This window comes from Cydia splendana, chromosome 8 (genome assembly GCF_910591565.1).
Source record: "Cydia splendana chromosome 8, ilCydSple1.2, whole genome shotgun sequence".
Taxonomy (NCBI): Eukaryota; Metazoa; Arthropoda; class Insecta; order Lepidoptera; family Tortricidae; genus Cydia; species Cydia splendana.
Window position 1 is genome coordinate 19,046,553 of NC_085967.1, and position 18,809 is coordinate 19,065,361.

The following is an 18,809-nucleotide window of genomic DNA, read 5'->3' on the forward strand; positions in this document are numbered from 1 at the left end:
ATGGACCAGAATGACTCTAAGGACCCCGTGTTGGATTTATTTGACACATATGAGGAATACACAAAAAGGCGTCAGCGGCCAATTTTAGGGATTGGAATCTTAGACATGCAAGGTATTGCCTTAGTGGATACAGGCGCAAAGAGAAGCTTGGCAAGTCGGAAGCTCTACTCACTGTTACTTGAGAGACAGCAACAGTTCTGCGAGAAGCAAATGAGAGTGACATTAGCCGATGGTATAACTCAAATTAGAAATGTGCTCAAAATTACCTTAGATGTCAAAGTGAAGGATAGAGTAATACCTCAAGAGTTCCTGATCTTACCTGAAGCTGAAGAAAATGAAACTTTACTGGGAATCGATTTTCTAAAAGCATCTAGGCTCGACCTGGACTTTGATAACCATACTTGGTGTTTCCCAGGTGGTGAGAGATATCCCATACAGTATGAATCTGACATGCCAACGCAATTGTCAATTGCTGCAAGCAATATACTTCATGCTGAAGAAGGATCAATGCTCAGCGAAGGTGAAAAGATGAAATTAGCCGAAGTGTTAGAGAGGAATAGTGCAGTCTTCAGTCTAGGGGGAGCGCCCACTCCAATTGTTGAACATCATATCGACACAGGAGACCATGCACCTATATCTGTACCTCCATACCGGCTCACACCTGCAAAGAAAGAAATAATGAAAGCGGAGATTGAGAAGATGCTCCGGGAAGGGATAATAGAGGAATGTGAATCTGCATGGACCTCGCCGGCAGTTCTTGTCCCTAAGAAGAATAATACTGTCAGATTCTGTGCTGATTATAGAAAGCTGAATAGCGTCACAAAGACAGATAACTATCCCTTACCCATAATTGATGAGCTGCTGCAGTCGACCGGAAGACATTGCTACATAAGTACCATAGATCTGAGATCCGGATACTGGCAAGTAAGTGTGAATCCAGCTGATCGGGATAAGACTTCAGTGATCACACCATTCGGTACCTACCGTTTCGTACGAATGCCATTCGGTTTAAAGAATGCACCTGCAACCTTCCAGCGGTTGATGGATAAATTTAAATCCGGTGCCAGCTTGCAAAATACTACAGTTCTAGCTTACCTGGACGATCTCCTGGTTATATCTGACAGTTTCGAGAAACACCTGCAAGACCTGCAACTTGTGTTCGACCGACTACGTCAGTTTGGCTTAAGAGCAAACCGAGAGAAATGTGTTTTTGCCTGCAAAGAGGTCAAGTACCTTGGACACCTCATCACCCCTGACGGTATAAAGCCAGATAATGGGAAAGTTGAAGCTATATTAGCCATGAAGGAGCCAACTAATCTCAAGCATCTCCGGACATTTCTCCAAACCTGTGCTTGGTTCAGAAAGTTTGTTCCAAATTTCTCAGCGGTAGCTCAGCCGCTTACCAAGCTTACAAAGAAAAATGAACCATGGAAATGGCAAGACGAGCAACAACAGGCTTTTACGGAGCTCAAAACCAGATTAACTTCTGCTCCAATCCTGGTGCAAGCGGATTACAGCAAACAATTTATTCTGCGGACTGACTCGAGCAACTATGCTCTTGGAGCTTGTCTTATGCAAGGCGAAGGACATGATGAGCGTCCCATTGAGTATGCCAGCAGGCTGCTCACTCCAGCAGAACGCCGTTACAGCACAACTGAGAGGGAGTGTTTGGCTGTGATCTGGGCGGTTGAGAAGTACCGGCCCTATATTGATGGTCATACAGTTTTAGTGAAGACGGATCATCAGCCGTTGAAATGGCTGTTGACTCACAAGTCACCAAGTGGTCGCCTTATCCGGTGGGCACTTAAACTGCAAGGTTTTGACATCAAATATGAATACACACCTGGAAAGGCCAATGTCATAGCAGACACATTGAGTCGACCTGTCTGCGATGAAAACTCCAAAGAAGAATGTGGAGTCTGCTCTATTATTATTGATATTCCACAAGTTAACCCGACGGAACTACGTACTGCACAGCTCGAAGATCCAGAAGTCGCCAAGATTATTCAAGACCTGGAAGACTCTGAACCTATTAACTCGACCAGATGGCTAGAGAGAGGATATGTCATGGCCCAAGGGATACTCTACTATTACAATCCCAACTCCGAGTCAGAGGAAGCTCAGCTGGTAGTACCTAACTCTATGAAGGAGGCCGTCTTAAAAGAGTACCACGACGCCCCAACAGCTGGTCATCAGGGCGTAGAAAGGACTCTCGCACGCATCTGTCAAAAGTACTACTTTACAGGAATGCGCAAATACATCACGGAATATTTAAAACTATGTGAAGAATGCCAACGTGCCTACAGACCCCAGTGCTTAATCAAAGAGGAGAGGTGCTTGCTATAGACCTCTTTGGCCCTTTACCTGAAGGAGATAATGGAGAGAAATGGGTGCTGCTCATCGAGGACACGGCTACACGCTGGGTGGAGCTGATAGCCCTCAAGGACGCCACAGCAGAAGTCTGCGCTCCAGCCCTTATCGAGCAGTATTTCCTACGGTATGGATTCCCAAGAAGAGTCATTTCTGACAATGGAGTTCAGTTTGTCTCAGCTGTGATGCAGCAGACCATGTTCTTGCTGGGAATCAAGCAGAATTTAATACCACTCTATCATCCTGAGGCCAACCCTGCAGAACGCAAGAATAGAGACCTCAAGATTCAACTATCTATTTTAGTGAAGAACAATCATCGTGCGTGGCCCAAGTTCCTGCCAGCGATCAGGTTCTCGATGAATAGTGCTCTTTGTGCCACCACTGGATGCAGTCCAGCTCACATGATGTTCGCTCGAGAGATGAGGACTCCTTTTGATGCTCAACGCGATTTAAAGGCTATTCTGTCAAAAGAAAACTTTCTGCCGCAAATAACTCCTTACTTGAAGAAGTTTCTCGAAAACTGGGATGTTATAAAGGAGAAAGCTGTACGCCAGCAGGACCAGAAGAAAAGCGACGCTGACCAGCACCGACGGCAGTCACCTTTGTTTTGTGTTAATGACCTAGTTCTGGTAGACACTCATTTGCTTAGTAACGCTTCTAAAGGTTTAACAAAGAAATTCATGCCAAAACGGGATGGTCCCTATCGCATTAGTAAAATAATTAGTCCAACTTCTTATGTTATAGCTGACGTACAAACCAATACCGACCTGGGTAAATACCATAGTTCTGATTTGACACCATTCACACCAGGTCAAGGTATTCCTTCGGTGCCTGTCCAACCACGGCGACTACGTGGTCGCCCTCGTAACTTAGCGCGAGATGTTAGTGTTACCAAGTCCCCAACGGGTCGTTCTGGGAACTTGGAGGGGGAGTGTATAACGCGCCAACCTCAAACGTTGGCCCGGCCGAACGAAACTCGCGGATTGGACGACTTACCTGCTGCACCGCATGAGCCAATCACGGCTCTGAATCATGACGCACTGCGCGTGACCGACCGTATACAGATACGTTCTCGCCGCTCCCGCGCAGTCCGGCAACCGACGCGATACGATTAATATGTGTCTAATGATAATTTGTAAATCACTACAGTATTTAGTGCTTAATTTCTAATAAGTTTCCCATATGTACGTTACCAGTGCAATTACTTTCAATATAATACACTTTTATTCAGTTATCGGTGTCGTTTTCACTTTTAAATAGCCTAGTCATCCGAACCCCGAGCTAGCTGGCGCTACAGCGTGCTAATTACCAAATTCAAATATAATAATTTAATCTTACTATCCCCGTAATTCCCGCGGACGCTATATCGCGTCCGAAATTATAATCAAAATTCAACATAGATGTAAAACCTCACATTGTTTAAGCTGGTAAATTTAGACCCTAGGAATTAGCGACGTTAGTAATTAGGAAGATAGATTATATTGTTTAATTTGTGACTATTTTGTTTTAGAAAGTGAATCAGCAGATGGCTTGAGCGTGAGATAATAATATAATCCTGGGCCGTCATATGATTTCTTGGAAAAAGCTCAGAAGGGCACGTATCTGCCGCATATCCAATCCAAACTAGTTTCCCGGTGACCAAGAACGCTGCGCGGAGCTGTGAAGCAGAAAATGTCCGATAACCGGATAGATGTAATAACAACTTGTAACCATTTGCCATATCAGTGTATGTATTCATATGTATTATGAAAATATTTATATCTTAATATTACGTAACTTTTTGTTACCTTTTATATTTCACGAATTTCTGAATATAGTACCTAATCATTATCTTTTAACGTATTTTTTTACTTATTTGTGAAATGCTAATTTAAGAGCCCAACAACGTGCACACTAGCGCCACTGCTAAATAATCGTGATTATTTAAATTTCACGACAGGTATTTAAAAAAGGGGCCGCTACGGACTGTATTGTGTATTTAGGTACCTTTTGAATACATCAAACTAGATTTTATGTTGCTGGATTCGTCGATCTATGAGCTCAAAACAAAAACGGCCGTTTTAACTTTGGACGGGTAGATTGACGAATCCAGTAACATAAAAACTAGTTTAATGTATTCAGCAGTGGCGCTAGTGTACACGTTGATGGGCTCTTAAAAACCTGACCCCAACAAAAAAGAAAAAAATACAAAAAGAAATTCCCTCTCTGGGATTCGAACCCAGGACCATTAGCTTCCTGAACTGGATTACTGCCAATACCCGCTAGGCTAAACGGGCTGTCAATTCTAATTGCAATGGTATCCTACCAGAGCGCTAGTAGTATAAACGAACTTTTGAAAGGGACATTTTTTTGTATGGAGTTATCGTTCTTCTCCTAGTGAGTATTATATTCTTTGGTATATAGGTTGTAACTTTGAGTTGTATCAAGGATTCATTATCTACCTACATGAACCATGAATAAAACTTTTTTGCTGCATACATTTTGACAATGCCAATAATTTGTCAATAATAAGTATGTCAAACATTTGTTTAACACTAAAGCTAAAGTGGTTTTACTTCAAATAAGTGCAAATTACGTTTAATTAATTCTCGCCTTGCTCGTCAAAATGAGTGCAACTGCAACTATAACATTCGACACTTCAGCAAACGATTCCCACCATAGTCAAGATAGCGATGAAGCCGCCACTAAAGTTGGCAAAACTGCGTTCTCTTTTATGGAGAAGCGGCTTAAAACCCGCGTTTTTGTGGACGACATCGACTTTACTCCTGACGACATAGTTGTCAGCAGCTTTCCTACCATGATGGACACCTTTTCACACGCTGCGTTTGAAGTTCGCGTCCGCTCTAACGTCGCGATTGCCAAAACAGACAAGACTAAAGCAGACACGGGGGACGGCGGCCCGAAAGTGTTCGCCACAACCATCTCCCTTGACGACATAAAAATCGATCACACGCTCAACACAGAGGAGGGCTGCCCTCCCGACGACGTCGACGTAGAAAAGGCTCCCTCCGCGTTCTATTTGCCTAAAAAGTACCCCCCCATGTCTTATCCACCAAATATAATGGTAGTCTTCAAAGAAACCGAAACAGAATTCCTGTTAGACCTGCCTTCGTTTTCCTTTGATAAGGGAACGCCGGAAGGAAATGCAGTTGAAGAAGCGAATGAATTCTATAACTATATTACTGTTGGGAAGGGCAGGAATCGAAAGATGGTGATGGAAGAGACCCAGACTGAGCCAGTGGTGGTCCAGTCTCGGCATACATTAGCGGTTCGACCGCAGAAAAAAAATGCCGCGTCTTTCGCGTCCGTGTGGGACATGCACGACACCTACGAGAAGCTAAAGCTAGCCCGCGCTAAAGAGGTACCTGACGAGATGGTGCTGTACCAGTCCGCGGACGCGAGGCTGCTGCGTAAGAAGAAAATAGTCGACACCGGCCCGAGGCGAGGCAAAAGTTTCCAAGAGATAGGACAGACTCATAATTTCTACGATGCAGTAATGTTAACTGAGCGTGTTCTAGCGGCTAAAGCTTATTCCGATGCGCAAAAGAAGTTCAGAGGTCTCGTCCCTATGGATCCGCTCTCGCTCGACTTGGTGTACATTTACACGATCAAACGCCTATGGACGTTTGAATGCAATGAGACTGATGGCCATCCCGTCGTGATGATGGCTTTCAATCCTAGGAATAAAAATATATTGGCCGTGGCTTACGGTGACATTGGATGTGAGAAGTACTTCAATGGCCTACTCGCTATCTGGTGCACGAAGAACCCCATCAAACCAGAGCGGTTATACCGCTTCGATGAACCGCTAACATCCATTTCATTTTCCGCGAAGAATCCGAACTGGCTCGCGTGTGGCTTTGCAAACGGGGACGTTTTAATACTGGATGTCACTTCATATGCCAACAAGATTATAGCTCAAAGTACCCGTGACACCAACCCCAGCTTCGAACCAATCTGGACGGTAACCTGGCGCGCGGTAGACACAAACAACGAATACGTTTTAACCACGTGCCAAGACGGGAGAGTGAATAGATTCACAAGTACGAAAACGCACGATTTTATCTGCACGCCTATGATGCGTTTATCCACCGTTGAAGGCAGTTTGAAAGGGCTTCAAGTTACAAAAGCGTGTCTAAAGGTGGATGTACCAATAAATAGACATCCAGCAGGGCATTGCATCATGTGGCATCCAAGAATCAGTCACATTTATTACGTAGGTACGGACGAAGGCTGCATCCACCAATGCTCGAAGAACTATCTGAACCAGCACATGGACGTGTTCCGAGCTCACGCGGGCCCAGTTTACGCTTTACACTGTTCGCCTTTCATGGAGAATTTGATGATGACTTGCGGCGCTGATGGGGCTATAAGATTGTGGGTGGAAGGGATAGATGATGTTATAATGACGTTAAATTGCAAAGGGGCAGTGTATGACGCTGCATTCTGTCCTATTAATGCGACTATAGTTCTTACCGTCAGCACTAATATATTATCTATTTGGGATTTGAGGAGGAAGACTCATGTTCCTTGCGCGGAGTACACATTGACGGAGCAGGGTATCCTGACGTGTATAAAGTTCGGTGCACGCGGGGATAGTGTGTTCGTGTCGGACAGTGTGGGGAAGATCCATACGTTCCATCTGGAAGACACGCCGATCCCACCGTACGACCAGCGGAAGATGCTGGACGACGCCATCAACAAAGCGTTGTGCACAAGGCCGAACCTGCTCAAGCAGCTTGAGAAGATGGCGTCTTATCAGAAAAGACATCCGTAACCTAATTAGCGCGACATTTTCCAGGATCGACCACATATGCGCCAATAGAATTTCAACCTTAGTAATCAGAATTAAGGAATATATTGAGTTTTCGGGAAATGTGACTTGTCTTCAAATGAATCTTCAAAGCTGAATTAATTGGAATATATTTGGATTTTTTGGGAAAATCGTGTATATTGGTGCGGCCTGGAAATGGGTTAGTACATTCAGTCTGTTATACGCCAACTTCATTGCAAAATAGCAAAAGTAAATCGACTTGGTGTGACCCTTGAGTTATTGCAAGACCTACAACAGAAGTTCATAAGACGCATGATCAATTCTTTAAACTACACAACGGTGATAAAAGATATAGTGATAGCGGTACAGCCTGAAATTCGGGAATCAGCCGCAAATGGTGTTAAAGGTATGAAAATGGGCACGATTAATCTTTAGGCCATTTGAATCAATTTGACCCGTAGCACCAAAAAAAAAACAAACGGAAAGGAGTTATGACGTCATCTTTTTTTGTATGGAAAAATAAAAAAAATTGTTCGGAAACCTATCGTGTGTGGTATTCAATGAAAGGGCATTTTGAGCCGGTTCTAAAAATATATCACATTATTATATTTCCGTCACTTGCATTCAATTAAAATAAAATCTTACCACTACCAGGGCTTGTACGAGTATATATGTGTATATGGGCATTTATTTGTGATGATGATGATGAACACACAAATAAATGCCCTTACCAGGATTCGAACCTGGGACCTCCTGCTTCATAGGCAGGGTCATCGACTAGGCTAGGAGGCCGTTTCATTGATAGATTGATAGATCACAATTTGTAATAATAAAAAATAAAATACTAAAACTAAATATTTTCGAAATTAATTTCTTGGAGTTAGATATGAGGATATTGGGTATTACTTGAGGTATATTTTACAAAAAAATAATTCAACGGTTTCGTATCTGGAGGAGCCCAAACTTGGTATGTTTTGAAAATAATTTTTATTTTTATTGAATGCAAGTGAAGGAAATATAGTGATATATTTTTAGAACCGGCTCAAAATGCCCTTTCATTTAATACCACACACGATAGGTTTCTGAACAAATTTCTTTATTTTTCCATACAAAAAAAGATGACGTCATAACTCCTTTCCGTTTGTGTTTTTTTTTTGTGCTACGGGTCAAATTGATTCAAATGGCCTAAAGTGCCGATTTTCATACCTTTAACACCATTTGCAGCTGATTTTGGTCTACCGCTACTACTAATAAGAAAAATCCAATTCCTATCTAAACGACTGAATAAGGTACCTAGTTTATAATTTTTTCTTTCTTTTTTTAGGTGTAATCATGTTATCTATTTTTAATTATATTAATTAACGTCATTATACTTGTAATAAAATAATTTTCACTTTCATAATATCAGATTTATTGTTTTTAAGCTTACCTAAGAAGTACGAATTAGGTATAAATAACACAGTATAAATTTATGACAATATAAATAATTTCGTAAACAAAACAGGCGTTAATACATACAATAAATAATTGAACTAAGCCTGGTGACTAGGTCCGGTTAGAGAGCATTTGCAGTTGGTATTCCTTTTTTAGTTCCTTCAGGTTCGCTTCTAACATTGCCACCTGTGAAAGAAAGATAAAATATTGTCCTTGTGGTAACTGATGGAAAAACTTCTACACACCAAAATCACAAATACCTAAAACGGTTAGAGTTAGACCAAGATAAGTCTGCAACGATTTTGATAGCACACGCAGTGCAAGTGTTATTTATACGTCAATTTGATAGAAGTTAGAGGTTTAAAATAACAATTGCACTGCGTGCGCTATCAAAATCGATAGTACTTTTTTGGCAATCAAAATTAAAATCGGGCATTTCTCATCATGATGTATATCAGGCTGGCTAAACCCTGCAGTGTTCGGTAGAACTACACCCCCTTTTGTTTCCACAGCATATCCTATTGAAAATCTCAATAACCACCTTAAACTCACCTCTTCAAACCTCAACTCCCTCCTGGATTCTTTAATATAGGTTCTAATAATATTCATCTGCTCCAAAATCGGATTATTCTCATCATAATGTTGTACGTCATGTTGGCTAGGTTCCGCAGCCGCTGCTAATGCTCCCTCTTGCTTCATTCACGCTTCTATTCTAATGTCAAAAACCTTTTAAACTCACCTCTTCAAACCTCAACTCTCTACTGGCCTCTTTGATATAGCCTCTAATAATATTCATTTGCTCCAAAATGGGGTTATTTTCATCATGATGTTGTACATCAGGCTGGCTAGGTCCGACCGCCGCAGCTATAGCGCCTTCTTGCTCCATTCGCTCGCGTTCCATTATCTAATGTACCATAAGTACCATTACTTGAAATAAACTCACCTCTTCAAACCTCAACTCTCTCCTGGCTTCTTTAAGCCTTTAGCCTCTAATAATATTCATCTGCTCCAAAATGGGGTTATTCTCATCATGATGCTGTACATCAGGTTGTCTAGGTCCTGCCGCAGCTAAGGCACCCTCTTGCTCCATTCGCTCGCGTTTCTTTTGTATCTAATGTACTATTACTTGAAATAAACTCACCTCTTCAAACCTCAACTCTCTCCTGGCTTCTTTAATATAGCCTCTAATAATATTCATTTGCTCCAAAATGGGGTTATTCTCATCATGATGTTGTACATCAGGCTGGCTAGGTCCGGCCGCCGCAGCTAACGCTCCTTCTTGTTCCATTCGTTCTCGTTCCTTCTGTATCTGTCGCTCGGCGCGCTCGTACCGCTGCCGACGGACCTCTTCGATTTGAGCCTCGGTTGGCAGCTTTCGCAGTGATAGAAGTTCCTCCTGAAATTAAGTTTGCTTGGTTAATAAAAAATGTTAGCAATATGTTTCCGGGAGTCATATTGGGTAATGTGTTTAATAAGGCATTTCTCAAATTTTTTTACAACTTTGACTAGTATTTTTTATGGATCTCTTGGAGCCACAGATATAGATTTTTATCAAAACGCTAAAATTTTAAATGGCGCCCAGTTTTTCAGACTGAAACCGAATCTTAAATAAACTGTGTTAATTCAACTTGATGTAAGTAGTAGCAGCTTGCCGTATAGAGCGTAGAGGTGAATTCGTTTACAACACAATCAGATCAAAAACGCAAATGTTCAAAATGGCATCCACTTTTTCCAGTTCTGATGCCGGATCTCAAATATTCTAAACAATCAAGCCGTGATACCTCGGTGTATTTAACTAATGGCCCCCCTTAAGGAGCGTTTTACTTAAGGACCTTTACTAAAAATGCAAAAAATTAAGATGGCAGTGGCACCCTTTGCAAGTCTGATGCTTTATGTCAAATTTAAAATAATACCTATATGCTATAAAGTTACCTTGATGTAACTAGTAGCGGCCTGCCGTATAGCGGCATATAATTTAGCTTGTCTAGTCCCCGGTTCAGCCGGGAAGGCGGCGATGTGTTTGCTGAGCGCGTCGACGCCTTCAGCGAGTTTGCCGATGCGTCCACGCATGGCGTTCACGTCGGACAAGTTGTACGTGCTCTCGCCGTCGAAGAGGCTTTGACACATCTGAAATTAAAGGTTGTATTAAAAAAAAACTTTTTTCTTTAATATTATGAGCCTATTTCTTTTTCATACATTTTACTACTAATTGTTTGTAATATAATAAATAATGTAGTATATGGAACATTCTCCTACACAGCAAACAGGTAGAAGTATATATGAGTAAATACCTAGGGATGCACACTAAAAGAGACAGTCAGCAACCTGAAAACATTTCTAGGTTTCATGGAGGAGCTGGGGTGGGTAGAGTAGCGCTACCTCGTTTTACGCAAAATAGACACAATGGTTGTTGATTTGCGGAAAATGCCCAGAAGTACTAAGGGGTCATCCATTAATTACATCACACGTTTAGGGGGAGGGAGGGGGCCAAGAAAATGTGACATGTTGTGACAAGGGTAGGGGGGCGTCACAAATTTTGTGACGTCACTTTAACATCATCAGTAACCGAAAATTTATTTAAATTATTTTATTCGCTATACAGTTAAATAACAAGATAATCGTTTTTATTCGTTCAATTTTATTTCTTAATCAGTTTTGGATTATAAAATTACTAATATTTCTTTTGTCAAAAATATGTTGATATAATATGAAATAAATATTTGCAGATTTCGTTGAAGAAATGTGACGTCACACCAGGGGGGAGGGGTTTGCCAAATGTGACCAAGTGTGACAAGGAGGGGGGGAGGGGTCAAAAAACCTAGAAATTCGTGTGACGTAATTAATGGATGACCCCTAACTAATTAGGCTATATTGAAAATATCGGAGGCTAAATTTAACAACTGAGGTAGATTGGATTGTATAGTACTGAACATTAAGCAGTAATTAGGTTGTCTAGCACTTTAGGCGTAGTACTATTATTTATTCTGTGCTTTAAGCAAAGTTACCGTAATACTTTGACACCGTACACCGCCTACAAGTCTATTCTTTTAAATATAACTGTGATGACATCATATCATAATCCTCATACTGTCCATATGTGACGTAATTTAAGAAGCAGTGTAAGTGTTAAAACAAGCAAATGGGTATTTTATTAGATTAACATGACTACTGTAGTGCATAATTATTTCCCTTCATATTTTCACTGAAATGTACGAACGTGTCTTGCTATTTCATTCAGTCTTGGTACAAAAAGTACTGAGGTTAATTGAAGTAGCATGACAAATACGAACGTTTCCGAGAAAATACGATGGAAAACAATTATGCACTACATCTGTATCATACAATACTAAGTAAATATACCTTTTCATACATAGCGACAGCAGGTTTAGCCTGATCCATTAACCCTCTCATCTGCTCATACGCCTGTACGAGCGCTGTCTTAGCATTACGACTCTCTTGTACTTGTTTCCGGAGCTCTATGAGATTGTAGCAGTGCTCGCAGAGGCGGAGGCCTGTCTTCTCTGTCACCTCGTGGTCTGAGGGCACCAGGGGCACTGATGGATCTATTATTGATCCTGAAATAAAGAGTACTTGGAGGTGAAAACATAGTTCGTTATGACATAAATCATTTTTTTTATCATGGTTATATTTTTCAGTGACTGAGGGATTAATTGATGGATTTTCCTTTTTTTTATCCCTAAATAGATATATAATTTTATTGTATATGGTGGTATGGTATGTGATGTGCATGATACATTTGTTTATATATTATAATATTAACATAATTTTGTAGTAAATTAACAACTAACAAAACTTTAAAATGAAATAGCTAGGAATTAGACTGAAATCTGTGATCTATTTAATATTAAAGGAAATCACTGGTTACTACAGAAGTAATCATTTAAAATGTATATGAATGTGGAGAATACTCACAGTTGGACCATGATAAGTTTTTAATAGATGTAAGATGTATAGAAATATGTTTGAAAATTGTGACTTGTAATGCCTTATTACCAATAAATGATGTCTATGTCTATGTCTAATATCTCAAGTCTATACTGCATACATATCTGTATCATTCTCAAGCTTGACGCACACACAGGGCAGGGACACGCCGCGCGCCCGCTTGATCACATGGTTGACCTACACCTGGAGTGCTTGTGCATCAAGCTTTACTATCAAGTTTACAATAATACTTACTAGCTACATTAATATCTAGGAATGTGGAACAGTCATGGCACAGGATGGAGCCGCAGAGCCGGCAGTGATGCTTGCGGCGCGTCAGGTTGAAGGCCTTAGCACAGTTGGGGCACAGCTTCACCGATGAACCATCTAACCATGGGACTACCTGAAATCAAGGTTGTGCTATAAGCACTGGGTATAGGACATGCTAGGCCAATATTATTTTTATTGGATCCCTTTGTTTAACATAACTATTAAAAGTCATAATGTAATGATTGTCAGATTATCATTACTCATAATTCTGAAACCGTCAACATTTCAGGATGTTCGTAAGATTATCCTATAGATCGGTTAGGTTTGGTTTGTTTTATGCCAATCCTGAAAAGTTACAAGAAAATTATGACTAACGAAAATGCGGACAAACAATACATTATGAGTTAATACTTTATGGCGCATATCACCCCGTTCTTAAACGAAAGAAAGCAGCTCAATATGGACAACAGGAGAAAATTGCACCTAGCCTGAGCGGTTCGGAAAGTTTTGGAGTTTCAGAGACCTTGCTACCTGTTTGAAAAACTAAAATGGGTCAATGATACACGCAGCAAATCACTAAGGAGATGCACGAAACTTGCGATACCTACACACAAGACGACATTCTTTAAAGGGAGCTTTAAATTTGCTGCTGCAAAGATTTGGAATGACCTGCCGCCACCTATACGTGAACCGATGGGACTGTTAAAATATAGGCGGTTAGTCAAAATCTATTTTTCACATCACCTATTCGGAAAAAGGCTTTTTCCTCCCTGCTAGGAGGGATCAAAGGGGCACTTTTCTTCCCTGCTAGGAGGGATCAAAGTAACACTTTTCTGTTCTAGCATACTATTTTTACATTTTTTGCACATTATTTTTTTAGCTTAAATAATCTGTTTAAGCATCAGATTGTGTCAACACTAAGATTTTTTTATTTTCCTCATAGTTGATGTGAAAAGCAGTATATTGTGTCACACGGTATCAAAATTATTTCGTCTTGGGCGTTAACACTTGAATCCCTCGATACGCTCAGGATTCTACTTTAGAATCCCTCACTACGTTCGGGATTCTATTGTACAATCCATCGCTTCATTCAGGATTCAATGTACGCCCTTGACGGAAATATATCATTTTGATCCCTTGTAACACAAACTACTATACTTACTTGACATTAGGGTTGCCAGATGGTCGGGATTTGGCGGGATTCTCCCGATTTTTAGCATGTGTTCCCGATTCCCGACAAAGTGAAAACTGTCCCGAAAAACAGCTTCACGTTATAAAACAATAATTTCAAGTTCTGAACTGTCATCGAGCTAGCGAGCGACCCGCGTCGAGCCGTTCGACGCCGCGAATTTTGTTTGTTTGTTCAAGATCTCAAAGAATTTATACTATTTTTATATAAAAACGTCTATGGGCAGAGTAGCTGACGTAGTGCCAATAATGTAAAATATCGTTGTTTTTAATACAATTACTTTAATTGGAATGTTTTTATTTTTCCCGACTTAAGTCCCAAAATCCCGAAAAATTTATATTTTTTCCCGATAATAGCGCCCTTCGATCTGGCAACCCTACTTGACATGCAGAGCAAATTTTTTTCTCCCTCCTAAAGACACGAATTTTGCCACACAATTGGCACTTACATATATCCGCATACTTAACTCATACCACACTGACACAGACACACACAGACACACGCACACAAGTTTATATATACATATATATATATGTATATTGGTTGATTTTGTTCTACTTACTAGTACGCATAGAATGTCACTTATTTTATTTATTCGTATTCTACTCTTGTTGATTTTATTGTAATTGTTAAGCCTAGCAAAGCACGGTAATTTGTTAAACTGCGACTGACCGATCTCAAGGGTCCAGTCTGAAAACCAGCGCTAGGCCCTCTGCTTGGAGTGCTTGGCATATGCTGAGCATTCGTATATTATTAATAATTACTTATCTTTCTAATTAAATTGTACCTATTTTAGTATTTAAGTTTTATATATTGTACTTAGTTGATAAGGTATTTTTTGTAGCAATAAATATTTTTCTGATTCTGATTCTGATTATGGTTTCCCATCCCAATAGAGACCCTATTTTTATATACAGTGGAAACTGGATAAGTGGAATCGCAAGGGACCGGCTGTTTAGTTCCCCTTATCCAGGTTTTCCATTTATCCAGTTTTCCACTTAACCAGGTTCAAATAAAACGTTTTCTCACTTACAGAGGCTCTCGCTAACAGAGGTTGTGGATGCTATAGTAATGTCGCTTATAGAGGTCACGTACAGTATGGTCAAACAAAAGATCAAGACTTAAATAATCATCTTTTATTAAATATGTATGTAGATATGTATGTATTAACAAAAAATAGGTATGTAATAAAAAAAGCAATACTGTAAATAATCCACAGTACTCTTATACAATTTTCAAAATTTCAAAAACAAGATCAATTTAACAAAATCACTCCTGGGTCATTCCATAATAAACGCTACCAAGGGTTCAAAAATGAAAATTAGTTTAAGAAGTCAACACTAACCTATTTCCATAGAAAACATACCAAACCTTCATGTCAGAAAAAAAAACCGAAAAAAATAACAATTTTTACATGTTTTTCATGTACTTGATCGCAACGTTTAAATGATAGGCATAAAACTAATTTTTTACAGCGATATTGGCAAGACTAATTAGAAAGAAAGTAACTGTAAACTGTTACAAATTTCCCGCAGTTATTTCAGGTAAAATATCGTAATTATATAATTTGTCTTTAAAATATTTAAAAAGCATGGATTAATCGGTTTTTAGAAGAGTATTCTAGACTGTGGTGTCAAAGTAACACCCGAAACGAAAAAGAGATAAAAGTATGTGTAACTTTTCAGGTAATTAACTATAACCAAACATATTTTGCCAAAGAAAGGCTATGATGTGAACCTATGCAAATGAGTAATAATTATTGTTTTAGCGTCTGCTTTAGTGGTATGTTTTAAAGTTTGAAGTTGTGTAACACCCGAAACGTGTTGATCATCCGCCTGTCCGTCCCCGGCTTTTCTCCGTGATGGTTAGTGCTAGAAAGCTGCAATTTGGCATGGATACATAAATCAATAATGGCGACAAAGTAATAACACAAAAACTACAAAAAAAAAATTTTTTTTAGGTAAGCTCCTGTACAAAAAATATTTTATTTTTTTTCGACTTTAATCCTGTGATGTGGGGTGTCGTTAGATAGATCTTTCAAAATGAATAGGTTTCACCATCAACCATTTTTTGATTAAGTGAATATTTTCGGAAATATTCGCATCGAAAGAAAAATAATTATCATATCTTCGAGAAACAGTTTTTATTGTTAAGATTAATGTATTTTATAATAATTCAGCATTTATTACTTATGTTTTTAATCGAATTTATTAAAAAGACAATAATTTCAATAAAATGAGCCATCATTTCGTATAAATCTGTCTTAATTTCGTACTCGTAACACCCGAAACGAACCATGAGTAACACCCGAAACAGGTAATTTATTTTATTAAAATTAATTGAAAAGTGATACTAAGTGTTACTTCAGTGTTTCAGTAGACTATACTAACTATTATTACTTGACATAAATAAAACTGGAGGTTACTTGACAAAATTCGCTAAATTATGCATTTTGGTACTGATGGTCAGAAGGTATAGGCCAATTCCCGTAACGCCCGAAACAGCTACTTTTTAATGATTCTCTCGTTATTGCTCTTATACTTTAATTGTATGTGTACAGGAAAAGAAAATATTATCAAAGTAGTAGATGAATCAATAGTTATAACCTCCTAGTTCCTGTTACAATATCGAATAAAACCTTATTTTATGAGTTCAAGTGTAACACCCGAAACGGTGGAATGACCCTCCTAATATTTATTTATGCAAGAGAAACCAGTATGGTTAAATATAAATACGTAGTTAAAACACGAACCATATTGTTAACAAAACAAACTACCTTCCTTGTGACGGTTTATTAAATATACAAATTTTATAACGCCGAGCTATTCCACTCATAGAGGTTTCAGAGACGGCTGGTTCCAGTTACAGAGGTAAAAATAAGAAATTTTCGAAAAAATGGATTCCGCTTATAGAGGTCCCAAAATTCCACTTATAGAGGTAATTCGTTGCCAAGGGACTGGAACCGAGAACTTGGGTCCACTTAAAGAGGTTTTCCACTAACCCAGGTTCCACTTATCCAGTTTCCACTGTATTATACTGGTTCTCATACTGGTATCAGGTAAATTGAAAACTACAAAAAAAATCTTAAATTTAAGGATATTTCAGTAAAGTTTAGTGACTAATATTCAACCTGTTGTAAAATGTCTGTTCATGTGGGCCCCAGATATTTTTCAAGAATATTGTTACAAAAAAGTATTTAAGTATGTTCACTTATTCATTATTCAACTGAGTCTGCTTAAAAAGCAAAATAACAATTTCAACAGTTATAAGTACACATCGGTAACTCGTGGCATTTAGGTAGCACTTAAAAGATTAGTGATGAGCACACATCGGTAACTCGTGGCATTTAGGTAGCAGGCACAGACTAGTAGACGTGCGCGCCGACCTAAAATTTGCCGGCGGCGGCGCGCCGGCATTTTAGGTCGGCGCGGCGCGGCGGCGCCGGCGTGTAGCTATATTTTTTCATTTAGGTATTACCTACTAAAAACTGCAAAAATAACTATTTATAGTTTTTCACTAGCATTATACTCACGCACACGCTGTTCTTGTACATACATAGTTTAGACTTATTGCGTAAGTGTGTTGTTCAATAGTTTACTTTAATTGCCATCTTGGTGTGGTACTAAATAAGGAGAGAAAAACAACAAAATAAACAGATTGTTTATGAATAACATGCAATTTTCTTTATATGTTGCATAATTGTTGTGAATAAAAATAATTGTATCCACCCGAATCGGGCAGTTGCCCGTGCAACGGCGCGCCGAGTGGACGAGTCGGCGGCGGCGGCGGCGCGGCGCGGCGCGGCGCGCACGTCTACAGACTAGTGATGTGACAATGTTCTTCCTATACGAGTCGAGAAAAAGAAACCACTAAAAAAAGGAAATTAATTAAACTAATCTTTTAAGTGCTACCTAAATAACACGAGTTACCGATGTGTAGTTAGTAGTATAAGCAAGTTTTGCTAAAATTTATTTGTAATAAAATTTAAGCTTAATAAGTACTAACTTTTAAATGAGTATTAAACTTATTAATAATATGTTTTACCATACCTCCTATACAACTCGTTATTTAAAGTAAGGCAACTAATGTATGGAGTAAACAATCTTAGCTCAGTTATTTTTCTATGCCTTAATTAACTAAACCAGTGTTTAACCATAACAATTTAAAAGTAGAATTCAATTAAACTGACCTCTTGTTCATGTTGCCTCCTCTGGTTGGGTTCAGTGGGCATGTTGCCCACCAATTTGTCTAGCCTAATCAACAACTTGTTTGTCTCAGTCGCGTATCTCTCCAACCTTGCCGACCTAACACCTTTGAAGTAGTCAGTCGAGCTCCGAGACACCCCCACTGTTTGCTCCTCATTAGATTCATAATAGTCCTGGGAATTAAACTTTAACGCACGATCAAACGTCTCCTGAATATCTGCATCGTCATTATTAAGTATTATCTTCTTCGCTTTCCCAAAAATCTCCTTTAGAGACCTCAAAACATCCTGTTCTTCTTGGTGCAAACTCTCAAAGTGATTCGTAAGTTGCGAAGCGGTTTTCAAGTCGGCCTTACAAATGGGACAGAGGAAACCCTCGAGGATCTCCTCGTCGTTTGCCGTCGCCATCGTTACGCACTGATTTCTACATGCACATGTTAAATAAACAATCAGTGCAGTAAATTTATAGCGAATAAAAGAAATCCTCCCATTCTAATTCACTGCTGATTAGTAAGCGTTTGATTATTGCAAAGACATTTGTAGTGTACTAATATCTTAAACATATATTTGCTACGTAAATATGCTCGCACGAAACTTCTTTTTATTCGTTTTATTTTCCTTTA

General features: G+C 39.3%; 3 protein-coding genes across 3 annotated transcripts in view; 2 read left to right on the forward strand and 1 right to left on the reverse strand.

The window, feature by feature from the left end:
• Positions 1–4,928: 4,928 nt before the first annotated feature.
• Positions 4,929–7,154, forward strand: LOC134792985 (dynein axonemal intermediate chain 4). Its single transcript, XM_063764484.1, has one exon. The coding sequence runs from the start codon at positions 4,976–4,978 to the stop codon at positions 7,145–7,147; it is 2,172 nt and encodes a 723-aa protein (XP_063620554.1). The 5' UTR covers positions 4,929–4,975; the 3' UTR covers positions 7,148–7,154.
• Positions 7,155–8,531: 1,377 nt separating this feature from the next.
• LOC134792986 (rabenosyn-5) lies at positions 8,532–18,703 on the reverse strand. Its single transcript, XM_063764485.1, has 6 exons — positions 18,172–18,703; positions 12,779–12,926; positions 11,939–12,153; positions 10,511–10,705; positions 9,720–9,974; positions 8,532–8,764 (listed from the first exon to the last, which is right to left on the reverse strand). The coding sequence occupies exons 1-6, from the start codon at positions 18,592–18,594 to the stop codon at positions 8,690–8,692; spliced, it is 1,311 nt and encodes a 436-aa protein (XP_063620555.1). The 5' UTR covers positions 18,595–18,703; the 3' UTR covers positions 8,532–8,689.
• Positions 12,699–18,809, forward strand: part of LOC134792983 (E3 ubiquitin-protein ligase HECW2) — a 176,978-nt gene continuing 170,867 nt past the window's right edge. The window contains exon 1 of the mRNA XM_063764482.1: positions 12,699–12,703. The gene's annotated coding sequence lies outside the window, so the exon portion shown is untranslated. The remainder of the gene's footprint in view (positions 12,704–18,809) is intronic.